Source organism: Eublepharis macularius, chromosome 4, assembly GCF_028583425.1.
Source record: "Eublepharis macularius isolate TG4126 chromosome 4, MPM_Emac_v1.0, whole genome shotgun sequence".
In the NCBI taxonomy this organism is placed as follows: domain Eukaryota; kingdom Metazoa; phylum Chordata; class Lepidosauria; order Squamata; family Eublepharidae; genus Eublepharis; species Eublepharis macularius.
This window is the reverse complement of record NC_072793.1, coordinates 171,928,621-171,949,725: the sequence shown is the minus strand read 5'-3', so window position 1 is coordinate 171,949,725 and position 21,105 is coordinate 171,928,621. Positions and strand designations below refer to the sequence as shown.

Here is a 21,105-nt window from a genome sequence, read left to right as displayed (position 1 = left end):
CTGTTCATTCTTAAGGTTTCTTCTTTCCTGTTGAAGTTTTGCTTATGCTTGTGAATTTCAATGGCTTCCCTGTGCAGTCTGACAAAGTAGTTGGAAGTGTTGTCCAGTATTTTGGTGTCCTGGAATAAGATACTGTGCCCTGTTTGCGTTAGGCTATGTTCAGCCACTGCTGATTTTTCAGGTTGTCCAAGTCTGCAGTGTCTTTCATGTTCTTTTATTCTTGTCTGGATGCTACGCTTTGTGGTCCCGATGTAAACTTGTCCACAGCTGCAGGGTATACGGTATACTCCTGCAGAGGTTAGGGGGTCTCTACTGTCTTTTGCTGATCGTAGCATCTGTTGTATTTTTCGGGTGGGTCTGCATACTGCTTGAAGGTTATGCTTTTTCATAAGCTTTCCCATCTGATCAGTAATTCCTTTGATATATGGCAAAAACACTTTTCCTGTGGGAGACTGTTTTTCTTTGGTTGTTTGATTCATCCTGGGTTTGATTGCTCTTCGGATTTCATTTCTGGAGTAGCCATTTGCCTGAAGTGCGTGGTTTAGATGATTCATTTCCTCATTGAGAAAGTGCGGCTCACATATCCGTCTTGCACGATCCACTAATGTTTTCATTATGCCTCTTTTCTGTCGGGGATGGTGATTGGAGTTTTTGTGTAGGTACCGATCAGTGTGAGTTGGTTTCCTGTAGACCTTGTGACCTAACTGAAAGTTTGCTTTGCGGATGCCCCAGGTATCCAGGAATGGGAGTTTTCCCTGACAATAGCCCTGCAGAGAAGATTAGCACATCAAGTACCAATCCATATGCAAAAGAACCTCCTCAGGATACAGTGAAGTCTCCCGCCATTAGCATTCCACACCCTGGGAAACTCTTACAGGATGACTCAGCTCAACCCCACCCCTCCTGAGTAGATACAAATGACCTACATCTCTTCTGGTTGTTGTGGGTTTTCCGGGCTGTATTGCCGTGGTCTTGGCATTGTAGTTCCTGACATTTCGCCAGCAGCTGTGGCTGGCATCTTCAGAGGTGTAGCACCAAAAGACAGAGATCTCTCAGTGTCACAGTGACACTGAGAGATCTCTGTCTTTTGGTGCTACACCTCTGAAGATGCCAGCCACAGCTGCTGGCGAAACGTCAGGAACTACAATGCCAAGACCACGGCAATACAGCCCGGAAAACCCACAACAACCATCGTTCTCCGGCCGTGAAAGCCTTCGACAATACATCTCTTCTCTTTTCCACACTGTGACACTGAGAGATCTCTGTCTTTTGGTGCTACACCTCTGAAGATGCCAGCCACAGCTGCTGGCGAAACGTCAGGAACTACAATGCCAAGACCACGGCAATACAGCCCGGAAAACCCACAACAACCATCGTTCTCCGGCCGTGAAAGCCTTTGACAATACATTAATCTGGAGTAATTGGATCAACTGCCAAATATGTCTAATATGCATATTGTGCCTCAAGCCTAATAGTAATTGAGTTGTGACATTCTTAATCAGCTAGACTTTCTGATTTCAAGGGCAGATCTATGTAAAGTATGTGACAGTAGTCTAGCCATATGGTAAGTGTGGCATGGATGCATATGGCCATAGCAGCAGGTGAAAAGAAGGAATTATCCTCCATGCATTAAAGCAGGATGAAATATAGATAAGCTGTGTAAATTATCATCTTGGTTTTTATTTATTTATTTATTTATTTTCAATTTATATACCGCCCATCCCCAGGGGTTTGTACTATCAGGGTCCATTCACAGGGCCAGAGATGTTTCTGGCTGCTAGGTTTTCTCTCCCCCCGCCCCCCGCCCCTGTCCAGGCAGATATTCTTCCTGTTGTAATAGGCAGCCCCTCCCCCTGCCCCCAGCAAGAAATCTATTGGTCATAGTGGGAGCCAGGATAGCCAATTGACTTGCCTGGACTCCATCGAAATACATTGCACAGAAACAGAGGAGTTAGCCGGGTTAGTCTGTAGTAGCAAAATCGAAAAGAGTCCAGTAGCACCTTTAAGACTAACCAACTTTACTGTAGCATAAGCTTTCGAGAATCACAGTTCTCTTCATCAGATGCATCTGACAAAGAGAACTCTGATTCTCGAAAACCTATGCTACAGTAAAGTTGGTTAGTCTTAAAAAGTGCTATTGGAGTCTTTTTGATTGTACAGAAAAGATTCAATGAAAATGTGGAATGGATTTTGAGAATCCCTCTCTGGAATGAGAGCCCCTGACTGGATTGAGAGCCAAGCTACAAGTGATGCCTGACACAGGTTGGACACTTGTCAGCTTCCCTCAAGTTTTGATGGGAAATGTAGGCGTCCTGGTCTTGCAGCTGTAATGGAGAGCCAAGCTGGAAAACCAGGACTCCTACATTTCCATCAAAACTGGAGGGAAACTGTCCAACCTGTGTAAGGCATCCCTTGTAGCTTGGCTCTGACTGTCCTTGGGAGTGGGATAAGCACTCTTGGGTGCAGAATCAAAACCGCCGAAGTGGGGTGAGAGTGTCCCGTTAATATAGCAATGTCTCCTGAGCCTTTACTGTGGCATATCGTATTTATTGGAGGCTGAGCGAGATTTATTTGCTCTTTCCTCAGATGCGCTGTTTCCATTGTCTCTCCTGGGTCCCTTTGACCTTCCAAAATGCTCTTGAAGGGTTAACGAGCGAGAGCTGCAGTCCTAGAGAGGCGCATTGGTGGGCGTATGGAAGCCATTTCCTATCTCCCTCCCCTTTGCGCAAGTCTCCCGGGCTGCTGCTTGAACGGAAGGATTTTGGTGAGCTCAAAGGGGCGTTGGAAGGGGCAGGTATGGGGGGGGGGCTGCAGTGCAACCACAAAGCAGGGAGGGAGGAAGCGGAATGCAAGCAGCGAGGGGTGCTCGTGAGAGAGCCGGTCCTCTCCCGCTGTTTCCACCCTGCCCCACCAGAGGGAGCCAGTTAGCCTCTTTCTGCAGAGCCGGTACAGGTCCCGTAAGGGCAGGATCCGAACCCAGCATCTTTGGAGTTGGGAGGGAGCTCAAGTGACTTCAGGTTCCATAGAGGCATTTTTAGGAAGGAGGGAGGAAAGCGGTGGGGGTGAGGGGGAGATTTTCGGGGTGAGGCCTTTGCAGGAGAGATGCTGAAAAAAGGACCAAGGGAGGCGAGAAGGGCAGTGATAAGTGGGGGACAGAGACTGAGGCGCTTGACTCCTGGAAACCCCACACAAAGGGAACCAGAGTGGAGAAGGAGATTTTCTGAGGAAACCTCCTCTATATCAATATGTGCCCTTTTCTCTTTGGGAAATTGAAGGAGATGTGTTAGCCCTTTTCCATGTGGATTATTTGCCAGATTTAATGCTTTAGAGCAGTGGGATGTTCCCCTACTTCCAACCACCATCATGACACTTTTGAGGACATCCTAGAGTTTCCGTCAACTTTTCTCTGATCTTTCCCATCCCTGCTTTGCTGCCAAGTTGAAGTTCACAACCAAGCCTGGGTGGCTGCCACTCTATATTCCCCATGTCCTGCTCAAACGACAGCCATTTCCCCTTATTCTAGCTTGGGAAGCTAGGAGGGGAAGGTATTTTTGGTTTTTAATCAGCAGTTGAATATTGGTGTTTTCTTATAACTATGTGTCTTTCCAGGATATACAGTTACCCCAATGTTCAGTTGCTGTGTGCGTGAGGGGTGGTCATTGCTGGGAGTCTGGGTCACTGAACCTGTGAGGGAAACTGTCCAGTGGTAGCCCCATTGCCCTTGGATGGCATCTGCATGGCAGCACCATTGGAGAAATCACGCAAATGTGATACTTAATACAGAAAAGAACCCTTAATGTGTCCTCTGCCACCACCTTTGCTCTTTCAGCCTTCTTCTGGTCAGTCTTCTCCAATCTCCTCTATAGATTAACCTCAGCTGCAAGATATTTTTGGAGTCAGCAGGCAAGACACTTGGTCCTTATCTCTCATGTGTATAAATCTCAGACCTGGTCCAGGAATCCAGGAGGAAGAGCTGACAGAGTCCTGAGTGGGGAGTGGATGGTGTAAATTTAGGTCCTTTTCTCTTATTTTTTTTCTATGCATGGATTCAAAGCAGCTTGTGGGTGGAGGAAGACATTTTACTTCTTTTGAAGTCTCCGTACCACAGAAAAGCTTCATTGCCAGCACAGGCGGAGAGACGACAATACACATACCAATTGTGATTCAAAAACACTCTTGGAAGAAATGGATAATTAAATCCAATCCACAGCTTCCAAAAGTAACGATAAAGGTATTTATATCATGATTTTCACGACCTAAAGGGACATGTGCAGGAAACCTGAATAATGCTACAAACATTAATTAAGGTGATGTACTCTCAAAGAACCCACCCTTCACACAACGGTCCAAAATCAAAAAGTTGAAATCGCAAACAATCAAAAGTCCATTGTAAACATATAAATCATTCTACATTTTTCTTTTTGCAGAAAATCTAGTACTGCAGACGGTGTTTCCACGGTTCACCCATTGAGAGGGCCAGCTTGGTGGGTGGTCCTTAAGATACGCACTTTGTATAAAATACTTCACTTTAGAATGGAACCATACATCCTTTGAAGTGGTACTGGTGCGGTATGTTCCTGAGGAAGATAGTTGAAACGAGGTTTCAAACAATCTTCCTTTATTCCCCAAAAAGCGATTTAAAATATTTAATTCGTTAAAGAAGCAAAAAGTGGGTATTGTATATATTCAAGAAACCCTTAAAAAAATCCATTCGCACATTTTTCATAATAAAAAATTAGGAAAAGCCTACCTATCATCAAGAATTTTTCAGAACAAAAATATAAAACTAGCAAAATATTGGAAGTAAGGAGAAAGGGATGCACGATATATGAAAAGTACTAAAAAGTTATATGAAACAAAAAAATCCAAAAAATAAAGAATTTTAAAAAATTATATGAAACAGTGACTTCCAATTTTCTCTACGACAAATACAAATAAAATCACCGACGTAACACTTCCTCTATAATTGCAAACAATAAACCTCTCCTTTTTCTCTCCAGTCTCAAAAGGATAATTTCTGGTTTCATTTGAACTTTAATCTTTCAAACCTTCTGGGTTAATGAGTGAATTCAGGTCCTAAATATTTTGGCTTTTGTACACATCCACCATAAATGATGGCATGTCCCTTCATTTTGTTCACATTTGTAACATACATTCAAAACATTTTATACATTTTAGCTAATTTCTCTGGTGTCGTATATCACTGATAGGTCATTTTATAAAAATTTAAGGCTGGAGTTTAGAATGAATTTAAGACCCTTCATCCATATATTTTGTCATTGTTCCATTTGCATATTATATCAAAACCTTTAGCCCATTTTATCATAGATTCTTTTACTCGTTCATCTTCTGTCTTGAAATTTCAACAGAAGTTTGTACATTTTAGCGGTAACATGTTCATCATTTGTAAATAATTCTGTTTAAAATTCCATTTTTGATCATTCAAAATCATAAGACCTTTTATCTGCTTTAAACCTTTCTGATAATTGTGCATAAAAAAACCATTAGCGAGTATATCCTTCTATTATCAAATTTACTCTTCATTTCATTTTACAGTCTCCTTGAAAGAAGTCTAATATATGACAATATGGTAACCATTTATGTTTAGTTCTCATTTCTTGTCTGTAAAAAGCTTCTTGTGCAGAAAACCACAAAGGTGTTTTCGGGAACAATCTAGGATTCTATTTATTCCATATTCTGAAAATAGCACATCCGAATATAATGGTTTTTGAAATCCACATTAACTTTCTTTGTCATACTGCAAATAACCATGCTATCCAACTATCAAATTGTGATCTTCTAATTCCAATAACCTTCTATTTCTCAGCAGCACTCATTCTTTCATTCAAACTAGACAACAAGCAGCTAGCTTTTCATGTGCAGGGAGTTTTTCATTCCTGGCTGGCACCTTCCACTTGACACCTTGAGTCACACAGTCCATCCCATCACCCGACCCCCTGCCACCTCATTCCACCGTGTCTATGGGGCAGGCTGGAGGTCTTGGCTTCCTTTAGCTAGGAGGAGGGAGTGGTGTGGCTTCGGGCAGGGCCAGGAGCTCCTTGACTTGGAATGGATTTGCAGAGATTGGGATACGGAAGCTGGGTCCGCTGTTCAAAAAAATAGCTGAGTGGGAGGAGGACGGGGTGTGTGTGAGATTTGGGGCCTTTCAAAATCCAACGCAGTCCTTTGAAGTGTGCCCCAATGGCAATCCAGAGAGAAGTTCTCTCAAGGGACTCGCACAGAAAATGTGCATGTAAAAAAAAGGGTTTCCCACCCTCTATCTTTGTTTTCCTCCCCAACCACAGCGAAAAGATGCTACTGATGCCTTCTCGACCATGTCCTTCATATGGTGAAGAGAAAAGAGCCACTATGCATCCTATTCAGGTAGAGGGGCAGGGGTTAATAGGACGATGTGGAGGGCAGGGATGCTTCCTTCTCTGTGGTAAGGTTCAGAGGATCGGGCTCCCGGTCCGTGGTTCCAATGCTGGAAGATGTCAGTGCGGGAGGGGAAGGGTCACCCTGGTTGTTTCCACACTCATGGAACGAGGACGTCTTCCTGGCGCGATTTGTGACATCATTGCACCATGATCCCGTTTTCGTGGCAGGATGATGTGTAAAAAACGCCCCCTGTCTAGGATGGCATGTGCAGAGAAGCCCAAGCAGGGACTGTGAAACAATAGTGGGACATGAGTTCCCCACGAGAAATGATTTGGTCCTTTACCATACGGACCTGTCCTGCCTCTTCCCCGCAAAGCTGTTTCCCCATGCCATGGGGACAGCTGCTCTGGCCCCAAGAGGCCTCCAAGCAGGGCTGGGAGGGGGGAGGCAAATGTCCTCCTCATGTGACTTTTCTCCCTCCTCCTTGTGCTGATCTTCCAATAGAAATATATTCTCTCTGTTTTTGGCTCCCCCACCCCCACCCCATGGACTGGCTTTCCATTGATGTAAAGGAAAGCTCCCTTCTTCTTCTTCTTCTTCCAGGGTGGGGTGTCCTTTGAAGAGGTGGCTGTGTATTTCTCCCAGGGGGAGTGGGCCCTGCTGAGCCCAGCCCAGAGAGCTCTGTACAAGGAGGTCATGCTGGAGAATTTTGGGAACGTGGCCTCTCTGGGTGAGGATCCCTTTCTCCTGGGCTATGTCCTTCTTGATCTGTGCCACCCTTCATGACCCTTTCTCTGGTGTGGGAGGGGTTCTGGGCTCTCCTTGCAGAGAGGGAGCCCCTGCCTGGCAGTCCTGTCCCTGGACACATGAGAAGAGGTGCCAAAGGATGCCTGGCCTGGAGAGGGTGGGAGGGTCTAATCAGGGGCTTCCCTCCGGTATGGTCCTTGCCTTTCCTGGGCTGGGATGCTGCTGTGGAGGGAGCTCTGCTGGCTTCTCTGCCACTTTACTTGCTTCTCAGCTGGACTTTCCATCTCAGTTGGGCAAGAAGTAGGCACAGAACTGCCAGTGCCAGAAGGACAATTCTTCATCCCATACTATACTCCACCCCACCCTGTTGCAGTCAATTTGGGATGGCATTGTTGCATTGATGTGTATGAAAAGTACTATTATTCTGATCTTTCCCCCCTGATAAAAAGGATCGCAGATTGCCAAACCTGACCTCGTATCCTGGCTGGAAGAGGAGGAAGAGCTGCTTCCCCTGACCTCTGACGAAGAGGAGAGATTGGCTGGAAGCTGCTCAGGTCTGTCATGGGACTGTGTGGGGGCTGCAGTTCCTTCCGAAGGTGGGTGTATTCCAGGGATGGGTTCGTCCTTACAGTTGCTCCAAAGAGACTGGATGATGTTCAGATACTGAAATGGTGCCTGTAGATCTTGAAATATGAAAGAGGAAACTACCTTCTACCCCGTCAGATCACTTCTGCCAAGGCTATTTGTTCCGTTACAAATTTCAAGGAGTCACTGATATAACAATATCAGCAGCATAGCTTTTCATTTTATATTCTTCTTTTCCTTCTTTTATCCCCACAATTCTGGTGTCCTGCCTGAATTTCACTGCCAATACTTCCAAAGCAGTAATAAATGATAATGATAACAACAACAACATTCGATTTATGTACCACCCTTCAATGTAACACCCACTCAAGCAGTTTACAATGTATATTATTATCCCCACAACAATCACCCTGTGAGGTGGATGGGGCTGAGATAGCTCTGAGAAGCTGTGACTAACCCAAGGTCACCCAGCTGGCTTCAAGGGGAGGAGCAGGAAATCAAACCCGGTTCTCCAGATTAGAGTCCTGCCACTCTTACCCACTACACTCAACTGGCTTTGGGGATATTGGGCATCCCTGGGGAGTCTCTTTTGCTATATTTATTTTCTTCATTAAAGAACCATTTACCAGAAACAGACCCTCTTGAATAGTATCACACTCACACACTTTACATCAGTCAACAAGGACATACTTGGACTCTCCCTTGTTAGAGATATTCTGCATAAAGCAGGAGTCCAAGAATGAAGCTTATTGAAAGCATAGAGATCAAATGATGCCAGTTTAAGAAAGATTTTTTTTTATCGTAGACAGCATAGCATGCAACTGAGACCCAAAAGACAAACACTCAAAAACCATAAGAGTCCATCTGAATATGAAAAAATCAAATATGGAAAAATGCAACTGGTCTCCTCATATTTTACTTCTGTGATGTTTAAAGAAGAACTTTTGACATCTTAGAGGTTATATTGTCGAAGGCTTTCACGGCCGGAGAATGATGGCTGTTGTGGGTTTTCCGGCTGTATTGCCGTGGTCTTGGCATTGTAGTTCTAGACATTTCGCCAGCAACTGTGACTGGCATCTTCAGAGGTGTAGCACCGAAAGACAAGGATCTCTCAGTGTCAAACCGTGTCAAATCTTAGAGGTTTATTCTTCAGAATAAAACTATTCCAGTTATTGTCTTCATCTGGCCACTCATCTGTCATGCGGTCATTTGCTGGTGAATCTGGATGGATGCCTCTGACTGCTTTCTCAAAGCATGGCTGCCCTGGACAGGCTCCTTTTCCTCCCTAAAGCCAGAACTTATGTCCTTCCCATAAGTTCCAGGGCTGAAAATCCCTAAGATTTCTCCATTGCTTATGGGACCGAGCCCAAGTGCTTTCTCTCCCTGGGTACTAGACCACAACAAGGAATCAAACTCTCCCCAAGTTTTCCCCCTCCTTCCCTTTCACAATTGTGGTTTACTTGAGTTGATAAAAACATATCCCTCTTTCCCTACATCTAAAACCCATCTCTGTGATGTTAAACAGACAGACAGAAATAACTGAATATTTGAAGTTTCCTGTTCACATTAGATTACCTTCTTTTCCGTTAGGCAAGCCAAGCCCTTGGCCGTATATATTAAAACATGAATGATTGTCCCTGTCTTAAAGGGTGCTCTTCTTCTCATTCTTTCAGGAGGAGTGTGGGAGACGGCAAATGAGACGAAAGAGCTTTCAGTGGTGGAGAATGAGTACACAGATCCCCATCGGGAAGAAAACATTGAACAATCTGCTAAACAGAGGAAAGAGGGGGGAATAAACTCGCCAAAACAGAGGAATAATTCTAATCTTTTAGGGGATAAGGATTCTCAAGAGCAAAAAATATTCAAAGACAATGGGAATGAGCACACTGCAAGAGGAGAAGAGATACCTGAAAAATCAGATATTACTATTCAATGGAACACCTATAATGAGACAAAAAAATATAAACATCTAGAGTGTGGGGAAATGTTTGGTCACAAGGGAAGCCTGATTTCTCATCAAAGAATTCAGACAGGAGAGAAACCACACAAGTGCTTGGAATGTGGACAAAGCTTCTGTCGGCGTGGAAACCTTAATTCCCACCAAAAAAAACACACAGGAGAGAAAGCATATAAATGTTTAGTGTGTTGGAAAAGCTTCAGTCGCAGTCGAGATCTTACTGTCCATCAAAGGTTTCACACAGGGGAGAAACCATATAAATGCCTAGTGTGTAGGAAAAGCTTCCGTCAGAGTGGAAACTTTCATTCTCATCAAAGAACACACACAGGAGAGAAAAGATATAAATGCCTTGAGTGTGGAAAAAGCTTCAGTCAAAGTACATCCCTTAGTTCCCATCAAAGAATTCACTCAGGGGAGAAACCATATAAATGTCTTGTGTGTGGTAAAAGTTTCCGTCACAGTGCAAACCTTAATTCCCACCAAAGGATTCACACAGGAGAGAAAAAATTTAAATGCCTGATGTGTGGGAAAAGCTTCAGAAAGAGTGGAAACCTTAATTCTCACCAACGAACTCACACAGGAGAGAAAAAGTATAAATGCCTTACATGTGGCAAAAGCTTCAGTGAGAGTGGAGCTCTTACTGTCCATCAAAGATTTCACACAGGAGAGAAACCATATAATTGCCTAGTGTGTGGAAAAGGCTTCAGTCAGAGTGGAAGCCTTACTTCTCATCAACGAACACACACAGGAGAGAAAAAGTATAAATGCCTAGAGTGTGGAAAAAGCTTCACACGCAATGGAGATCTTACTGTCCATCAGAGATTTCACACAGGGGAGAAACCATATAAATGCCTAGTGTGTGGAAAACGCTTCCGACAGAGTGGAAACTTTAATTCTCATCAACGAACACACACAGGAGAGAAAAAGTATAAATGCTTGGAGTGTGGAAAAAGCTTTGTTCAGAGTGGATCTCTTACTATCCATCAAAGAATTCACAATGGGGAGAAGCCATATAGATGCCTGGAATGTGGGAAAAGCTACAGTCAGAGTGGAGCTCTGACTGTCCATCAAAGAATTCACACAGGGGACAAACCTTACAAATGTCTGGATTGTGGAAAAAGCTTCGGTGACCGGGGACAACTCAAGTCCCATCAAAGAATTCACACAGGGGAGAAACCTTATAAATGCCTGGAGTGTGGGAAAGGGTTTAAAGAAAATGGAAAACTTACTATCCATCAAAGAATCCACACAGGGGAGAAACCATATAAATGCCCAGAATGTGGTAATAGCTTCAGGAAGATTGGAAACCTTAAGTCCCATCAAAGAATTCACAAAGATAAGAAAGCATAGAAATGCTCCTATTGGCAGAGCAAAAACACTTGCCACTCTGTGAGGACCAGGATTCATAAGGAGTACATCGGCATCCCTGACAACACTCACCAGTCCCAGAGCAGTGCCCAATGACATCCTTCTGAGTGGCAGAAACAAGCAGAGCCAACCAGTGCCTGCCTATGCAGCCATAGCCCTTGTCCCACCCCTGCCCCACTGAAGCTATAAAGAATAGGCAAGGAGAACTCAGCGATTACAAAAACCCGAACAAGGAGAATGAAGTCTGTGTCAGGAGCCAATGCACTCCAGTGCACCTCCAAAGATGAGTCCTGTAGGGTTGTCAACCTCCAGGTGGGGCCTGCAGTGCTCCCAGAATTCCCCCTGATCTCCCGCCCATACAGATCACTTCCCCTGGAAGAGAGAGCAGCTTTAGAGACTGGACTCTATGGCATCAAATGTGGCGTTTCTTCTACTCCTAGAACACACTTGGATTGCACTAAGGATCTCTGCTTTGATGGCCACCCGGGGAGAGGCCAGAGCCTGGCCAGACACGGGCAGCTGATGTTCTGCCCCTGTAACCCTCAGAGGGGAGGATGGGATGGCCCAGCTGACAGCCGCACCAGACTGCCCTCATTTCGTGTGACATGCCCCTTCAGAGACTCTGCATGGCACACTCAAAGAACTGTCAGTGCCCTTCCACCCCAAGCCTCCCTTCCTCATACCTGCCCCACCAAGCTGCAAGGCGTTCCAGATGCCAGCACTGCTGTGGGGAGCATCCGTCCAGAGACCTGCCCCCCTTTCACAACTGCCTTTCAGTTCCCCCTTAGGACCAGCCCTCTCCCCATATGTCCTGCTACCCTCCATTTTATCCCAACAACAACACTCCGTGAGGTATATGAGACTGAGTGGCTGTGGCTGGCCTAGCAAGCAAACTTCCATGGGAGACTGGAGATGTGTACCTGGGTCTGATCTCATTCTGGCATTCTAATCATGATCTCAGACAGGCTCTGGCAGAGGAGTGGTTAATCCCCATCTGTTTTTTCCCCCAGAGAGGGTATTTTCCACTCCCCCTGTCTGCACTACCTTTGCACCTTCCTACCTTCAACTCAGTAAACCTTTGCTTCCATTGCAAATAGCAGAGGGGTCTTCTGGAGCTAATCTGGGCCAGGATGGTGGTCCAATTCCCTTCAATTTTGGCCGTTCATCTTTCTGGTGAGGCCATTTTGAGGCTGCTAGGTTTATTTCTTGATGAGATATGCTTGCCCCGGAAGGACAGCTTATTCTTATACACATGTTTCATGCCCTATTTTACAGCATAATCCATGTTTCAAATTGCTATTTTTAAAAATATCTTGTTGGAAGATAAAACTCATGAGTGAGTTTTATCTTCCCTTGTAAATGGCACAGGGGTTTTCTGGTGATAACATGGGCCAAGATGTTTTAATTTCTTCCATCTTTGATACATCAACTCACTCGATCAGCCTGAAGCTGGTGGGCAATTTTCAAATGCCTGCCACGAACAAAAAACCTTCCATTCCACTGGGGAGAGGTAGTTTTGAATTTCCTGATATGCAGGAGATGGGACTAGATGACCCTGGACATCCGTTCCAACACTGTGATTCTAGAAATTGTGTTTGTGTGTGTGGGTGTTCTTGAAGTAACCTGGGATAGGATGTTCCGATTCCTTTCATGTTTGACACTGCAACTTCTACAATCATCCCATTTCAAGGCTTATAGCTTTGTGTGACTGAGTTATGCCTGCCACAGAGGGACAGAGCCTTTTATTACTATAGATAACAGTGTTATCATTAATAACGAGAAAAAGAAATCAATTTAAATATCCGCTTTTGTATTTATACACTGTTTTGAATCCTAAATAAAGCTCATTCTTAAATTCTTATTTCCTCTGTATGAAATGGAGGGGGCAAAGTCCTAGTTTGGGGAGGTTGCTAAAAATGTTTGGGCCAGGAGCACAAGGGAGCAGAGAGCCACCACCCAGTGGTTGAGCACAGACTTTTTTTTAAAATTAATTTACTTTTTAATTAAGCTTTATAACATACAACAAATAGAAATCAACAATGAACATCAACTGTAACACAACAACTAATCAATAATAGTTTACAAGTTTTGAAGAATATGAACATTACAATCACTTTTAAACAAAGCATACATAATATTACCAAATATCAGAAAACTGAGTCAACGTCTGAGCAATTCTTATTTTGGCATGTAAATCGTGCATGTCTATAAATTCAAGAAAAGGGAACCATTTCTCATAGAAATTGGAACTGGCGGGAAAGCGTTCAGCATTGAGAATATTATCATTAATTTTATCCAGGATGAAATGGTCCCATATCTTAGAGAGCCACATCTCTTTAGTTGGCACTTTCTTCAGATTCCAGACTGAAGCTATCGCTGATTTCGCTGCAACTAAAAATATTGCTATAAGATTCCTGATAGCTTTTGGGATCTGTGGAATATTCCATTGGTCTAGAAATATAATTGAAGGTGATAATGGAATATCGTAATTCGTTATCTGTTTTATTACTTCCAATATTTCTTTCCAAAATGTGGCTATCCGTGAACAACCCCACCAACAATGAGAGAAGGATCCTACCTCATTGCAACCCTTCCAACACAGGGGAGAGCAAGAGGATGACATTGTAGACAATCTTTTAGGCGTCAAGTGCCACCTGTGAATAATTTTAAACGATTGGAGTCTTACAGAAATTACTTTTGATGTAAATATTGAAGATGACCAGATTTCCTCCCATTTTTCCTGTTTTTTCGATATTGCAATCCTGATGCCATTTGGATTGGCAAGGTAAATCAGTACTTTTTAAACAAGAGAGCAGAATAGCATATATTTTAGATACCATCCCCTTTTTCTCCCTCTGTGTATAATTTAAAATTTGTTCAAAATCAGTCAAAGGGGTACTCATAATTTTTTTAAGATTTATACTGTCTGTCATGTTTTTAATCTGCATGTAAACATACCAATGAATTTTCTTTTGCGTTTTATTTTCCAGTTCTTGTTTTGACATAATATCTTTCCCAGAAGTTATGTCTATAAGCCTATTGAGTTGCATATCTTTGAGGACCAAGTTATAATTACTGTTTTTTCCTGGTGGAAACCATGTTTGATTGTGAAAAGAAGAGAATCTTGAAATCTTAGGAACTATTTTATCTCTTATTAAATCCCATTCTGATAGTACTGCTGACAGTAATATGTTATTATTTAATGGAGGGCGATCCTTTCTTTGATTCCAAATCAAGTCACCAAGTGAGAATGATTTTGGGAGTGAACACAATGGTATATTCCAACTAGAGAGTTCAGGTGCTGATAAGAGTTGTAGAATGTTAAACAGACTAACTGCTTTTTGGTAAATTGACAAGTCAGGAAAGTTTAAACCTCCTTTTGAATGTTTCAATGAGAGCATATTAAAAGAGACCCGTGAAGGTTTGTTTTGCCACAAAAATCTATTCAGAATTGATTGCCATTTTTTCAATTGGGTTGTTGATATTTTCACCGGAATAGATCTAAACAGGAATAGAAGTTTTGGTACATAGAAGGATTTAATTATGTGGAATCTATCCCAACAAGAAAGGTTCAGTTTTTTCTTATTTTGCATATCTGATTTTATGTCTGAAATTATTTTATCATGATTAAGTTTAATAAGATCATTAACATCCACTGATATTTTAATACCTAGATAAGTTAACTGTTTATTAGTCCATTGGAAGTTATATGAGTTTTTTATCTGATTTATCTTGTGACTAGGCAAATTCACTGACAAAATTTGGGATTTTTCTTGATTTACTATCAGTCCTGAAATTCTACCAAAGATTTCTAAAAGGTGATGTAAATGCTTTAAAGACTGATTGGGGTTTTTCAGATAGAGCAACATATCGTCAGCGAATAAGCTGATTTTATATTTGGATGTCCCTATATCTATACCATTTATGGAGTCATTTTCTCTAATTGCTATCGCTAGCGGCTCAAGGACGATGGCAAACAGTATAGGTGACAGCGGGCATCCCTGCCTAGTTCCACGTCCAATGTTGATTGAATTTGATAACTGCCCATTTACCTTGATATTTGCTTTTGGTTGATTATAGGTAGATTGGATTATAGATCGCCAAAGTTCATCATTTGCATAGTTTTAATTAGGTATTTGATTTCAACCGAATCAAAGGCCTTTTCCACATCTAAGGACAGAAAGGCTGCTTCTATTTTATTGAGTTTACAATGAGCCAGGAGATTTAAAGGTTTTTTTTTATAATTTTTTATTGGAATTAGAAATATTTTGTCATTTATAACAATCAAATTACTTTAATATTCCAGTTCTAACTCCCTCCCTTTCCCCCCCCCCCGTTTGTTGACTTCCAACAGTTTTCCAACCCTTTGTCTATTCTTCCCCTACTCATTTCAACTTATTTTGTCAATTAAACATATACTTTCACACTCTTCTAAGCTAGTCTATTATAACACAGTGCTAAGTCAGTTTCCCTTCACTTATCAACTAACTAATACATTCCTGGCATGTTATTCAATAGTAATAATACTGGTAATATTCTCAATATCCTGTACTCTAACTTATTCATTCTAATGTCATCAATATGGGACAAACAATTTATCCCTCCCTATACATAACTTGAGTACTCATAAGTGATGAATACATTTATAAGTCAACCAATTTAACTTATACTCTATATGTTACTCTTTACTTCCTCTTATATCTCTTATCTTTATAACATAAAGTCAATCAATTTGACTCATATTCTACACATTTCTAAATATAACTATAAACACAATATACATTCGACATAAGTCAATCAATTTGACCCATGTTCTGCACATTTCTAAATACCGCTATAACCAAAAATACCTTCAGCATAAGTCAATCAATTTAACCTATATTCTATATGCTACTTCTCATTCCCCCCCTTCTTGTATTCATGAATTTTAATTCTGTTAATTCTCAATTACACCCCTATCTGCCAGCAACATAATTAATTAATTAATTTCTATTCTTATATATCACATAATAACTATTACTTAATACTGTATAGAATAATCAAATAGAATAATTGCTTAGTAATTCTTCTTTAACTCTCCTCCCCCCGGTATAGTCACTTCTCTCTTCTTTTGTTTTTCTTCAATAATTTTCAAACTGCCACAGTTCTCCTCCCACCTCCCATTTTTTCACCAAATATTGTTTCAGCTTCTCCCAATCTGTGTTAAACTGTCCTGGATAAAGGTCTCTTAGTTTTCTTGTCAGTTTATCCATCTCCGCCATGTACAGCAATTTGTGAATCCAGTCCTCGATAGTTGGCACTTCTTGTACTTTCCACTTTTGCGCATACAAAAGTCTAGCCGCTGCTGTCATGTAAAAAAGCAATGTCCTATGTTGTGCTGGAATATCTTCCATTCCCAAGTTCAGTAGCAGGAGTTCTGGGTTCTTATTAACTTGAAACTGTAAAATCTCACTTATTACTCTTATTATTTCCCCCAGTACTGCCTGACTACCTCACAAGTCCACCACATATGGTACAAAGATCCTTCATGCTTTTTACATTTCCAGCATTTATTAGACGTGTTCACATTCCCTAGCGCAATTTTCTTTGGTGTCAGGTACCAACAATAGATCATTTTATAGACATTCTCTTTAATGTTAGTGCATGTCGTAATCTTCAAAGTATTTTTCCACAAGTATTCCCACGCCTCCATTGTTATTTCTTTATTAAAATTTATAGCCCACTTCACCATTTGCACCTTAACTACCTCTTCTTCAGTATACCATTTTAACAACACTTTATAGACCTTTGAAATTTCCTTTTTGTCTTCTTGTAAAATTACTTCCTCCAAGTCCGAGTTCTCCATTCTTATCCCTCCCTTGGCACAATCCAATTTATAAAGGTCTCTGAGCTGTCTATATTGAAACCAGTCATAGTTTGGAGACAACTCTTCTTGCGTCTATATTCTTAATTTAGAAAATTCTATTCGTGTTATCTCCTTATACGTTAAACACTGTTGTTCATTATCAACAGTTCTCGGATCTATCACTTCATAAGGAACCACCCAGGAGGGAATTCCTTCTTGTAGGTAATCTCTGTACTTTTTCCATATTGTGAAGAGGCTTCTCCGAATGTAATGGTGTAAAAACATAGAGTCCGCTTTTACTTTATCATACCATAAGTATGCATGCCATCCAAATATTTTTTTATATCCCTCTAAGGCCAGCAATTTGCGATTTTTAAGCATCATCCAGTCCTTCAGCCAAACCAAGCAGATTGCCTCATAGTAAAGTCTTAGGTTGGGCAGTTGCATTCCGCCTCTCTGTTTCGTGTCCTGTAACACTTTCATTTTCACTTGAGGCTTTTTGCCTGCCCAAACAAAGTCCGATATCTTTCTCTGCCATTTCTCAAACTACTTGGAATCCCGAATAACTGGTATTGTCTGTAACAAAAACATCACTCTTGGCAGCACATTCATCTTGACTGCTGCAATTCTTCCCAACCATGACAAATTCAATCTATTCCATTTAATCAAGTCTCGCTCTATTTGAGTCCACAATTTCTCATCATTATTCTTGAATAGATCTATATTCTTTGCAGTCAGTTCAATTCCCAAGTATTTCACCTTATTTGTTACTTCACAGTCTGTTATTTCCATAAGTTGCTGTTGTTTTTGTTTAGTCATATTTTTACACAGTATCTTTGACTTCTTTTTGTTTACAAAAAAACCTGCCAAATCTCCAAATTCTGTGATTTTTTTCTATTACCCTTGGCATGTTTTCAATTGGATCTTCCACAATTAACATTATATCGTCTGCAAATGCTCTGACCTTATAGGAAAAGTCTTTTATTTTTATTCCACGGATTGCATTATCTTCTCGGATCTGTATCATCAAAATTTCCAAAACCATTATAAACAACAGTGGAGACAACGGGCAACCTTGTCTTGTACCTTTGCCTATAGTCAGTTTCTTAGTCACCTCGTCATTCACCACAATTGCTGCACTCTGGTCTCTGTAGATTTCTTTTACTGCTCTGATAAATCTTTCTCCCAACTGTAGCTGTTCCATAGTGGCGAACATAAAATCCCAGTTCAAATTGTCAAATGCTTTTTCAGCGTCCACAAAGAAGAACCCAACCTCCTTATCACAACGCCTATCATAATATTTAATAGCATTTATAACTGTCCTTAAATTGTCTCTGATTTGTCTATTCGGTAAAAAACCAGCTTGTTCTTCCCCAATAACTTCGGATAGCCATCCCTTTACTCTTTCCGCTAAGATCTTCGCAAAGATCTTATAGTCATTGTTAAGTAAGGAAATAGGTCTGTAATTTTTGACATTAGTCAAGTCCTGTCCTTCTTTAGGGATCAATGATATATTAGCTTCACTCCAAGTATCTGGAATTCTTTGGTCTCTCATAACACCATTGATCACTTCTTTTAGGAATGACACCAGTTCATTGACCATTACCTTATAAAATTTAGCTGTGAGTCCATCAGGCCCTGGCGCCTTACCCAGATTTGTTGACTGTATTGCCTTCCTTATCTCTTCCTCTGTCACTTCACTATTCAATTTATTTCTCCAATCTTCCGAGATCACTGGGAGCCTTATTTTCCCCAGATATGTCGCTATTGAATCTTTATTCGCCTCTTTTTTATTATACAATTTAGCGTAAAATTTGTAGAAGGCTCTACTAATAGCAGTCTGTTCCAGATATACTTTATTGTCCTCACATATTTTATTTATTGTCTTCTTCTCCTTTCTCTTCTTCAATTGCCATGCCAAATATTTCCCAGCTCCTTCAAACGACTTTTGATTCATTCTCTTCAGATTCCATTCCAGTTCTTTATTATTCATTGCTGTCAACTGTTCTTGTAAAATTTTAATGTCTTGGTAGACTTTCTTCTTCCCTGGTCTTTTCTGGTATTTCTGGTATTTCTTTGGCTTTTATTTTCTCTGTAATCTCCTGTCTCTTCTCCTCTTGTTTTTTCCTGGCACTTCCGTTTAAGTCCATTAGTATGCCTCTAATTACTGCCTTATAGGTATCCCATACCTTGTTGGTTGGTACTTCTCGATTCATGTTGTATTGTATGAAGAACTTAGTTTCCCTTCTCAACATCTCCAAGTTTTCTCCCTCTTGCAACAAGTCCTCATTTATTCTCCATCCTTTCCTCTTAGTTCTTTTCCCAAATTTCCACATAATTGGATTGTGATCTGAGCCTACCATAGGCATTATTTCCACCTCTTTAGTCCATAACACTAACTCCTTTGAGGCCCAGATCATGTCGATTCGTGATAAAGTAGAGTGTCTTGCGGAGAAAAATGTGAATTGTCTGCCCTTGGGATTCTGTATTCTCCATACATCTTCCAAAGTTTCCTGCTGCATTAATGCAAAAAAAGTTTTTGGTAGTAGTACTCTTTTCTTTTGTGCAGTTGCTGATTTCTTGTCCTGCTCCAAATTTGTAACTCCATTGAAGTCTCCTGCAAGAATTATCTGGTCGTAAGAAAGTTCATCTAATTGCTTCCTCAAATCCTCAAAGAAGCTTTCTTTTGCTCCATTAGGTGCATAGATTCCAATCACCAGCACTTTCTTTAAATTCCATGTACATTCCACCGCTAAAAATCTGGCTTCTGGGTCCTTAAACACTAACTTTGGCTGCAGCTCCTCTCTAATATACAAGACCACTCCCCTTTTTTTCTTTTTTGTGGCCGCTGCAAAATGAGTGCCCAATTTGCTCAGTTTTAGATATTTTACATCCTGTTTTCTAATATGAGTCTCTTGTAAACAAACAATATCACATTTCTGTTTTAATAGCCAGTGAAAAGTACTTTTTCTCTTATTGGGTGAATTAAGTCCATTTACATTCCAAGATATAACCTTACATTCCATATTCATAGCCTTGTTGCTGGTAAGTCCTTTTCATTGTCCCTCATAAACTTTTCCATTTCAAATTCAGATCGGATGCGCTTTTTCACTCCTCCAAACTCAAATGCCAGTCCTTCCGGTAATTCCCATCTATACCTTATTTTCATGTCCTTCAAAATTTGGACTAAGGCTTTATATTTTTTCCAATCAAGCAACACCGATCTGGGTAACTCCTTCATAATAATCACCGTCTTGCCATCAACCTCCAATGGGTCTTGGAATTGCTTGCTCACAATCATTTCTTTCATATTTCTGGTTGTAAATTGCACAATCACGTCTCTTGGTAACTTCCTCTGGGTCGCAAATCTTGAGTTTATACGATACACCACATCTAGGATAGCCACGATTTCTTCTTCTTCCTTCCCCAGGTATCCAGCTAACACTTCAGCAACTTGCTCTTGAGCTGTCTTTCCCTCCATCTCCGGCAAACCGCGAAACCTTAGCTGCTTTTCCATATACTTGCTCTCCGCAATAGCCATTCTGCCCCTCATCGTCCTCATATCTGTCTGTTGCGTGTCTGAGAGATTCTCCATCGCCTTCTCCACTACGTTAACTTTTTGCTGTGTTGCTTCCATTCCCTTTTTCATTTCTGCCAATTCACTTTTAACTGTCTCTTTAACCTCTTTGACCTCTTTCACCAGCTCCTGCTGGACCTTTAACATTTCTGAAAATCTTTTGTCTAAATTTTCCATAGCCGTCTGCCACTCTTTTTTCGACATCGTGGGGCTTGACTTGCCTCGCTCCCACGAGTCTGCTCATTTCCTTAACTCCGTGGCGCTTGGCTAAGTGTCCCTTTAATTTAATTTAATTCAAATGTCCCGGTTTCAAAAGGAAAAAAAAAAAGCACTTACAAAATCCAAAATGCCGGGCGTCTTTTCTCTATGGTTTTTCTATATTTTTGTAATCCAATATGGCATACTTCCTCTTCTGCTGAAGCCCGTGCCCTTCCCTTTTCAAAGATGGCGATTGCCCTCTTCCTGTCTGCCTTAGGGCCGTCTCTCTCCAGCAGCTCTATCACAATTACGTACTTCCTGTTTCCCGTCTCCTCACAGCAGCTCTCGCGATGGTAGAAGCTTTCTCACAGTCTATTATCTCCTCACAACCACAGGTATGAACAACAATCCTCCGATTTCTCTAATTACTTCTTTTAGCTTAGTCCTTTT

The 21,105-nt window shown here is 41.4% G+C and overlaps 1 protein-coding gene across 1 annotated transcript in view; it reads left to right on the top strand.

The window, feature by feature from the left end:
• Nucleotides 1-4,215: 4,215 nt before the first annotated feature.
• Nucleotides 4,216-21,105, top strand: part of LOC129327838 (zinc finger protein 420-like) — a 42,892-nt gene continuing 26,002 nt past the window's right edge. The window contains exons 1-4 of the mRNA XM_054976590.1: nucleotides 4,216-4,231; nucleotides 6,306-6,384; nucleotides 7,575-7,721; nucleotides 9,384-11,011. Of these exons, the coding sequence (XP_054832565.1) occupies nucleotides 9,695-11,011 (1,317 nt within the window). The 5' untranslated portion in view covers nucleotides 4,216-4,231; nucleotides 6,306-6,384; nucleotides 7,575-7,721; nucleotides 9,384-9,694. The remainder of the gene's footprint in view (nucleotides 4,232-6,305; nucleotides 6,385-7,574; nucleotides 7,722-9,383; nucleotides 11,012-21,105) is intronic.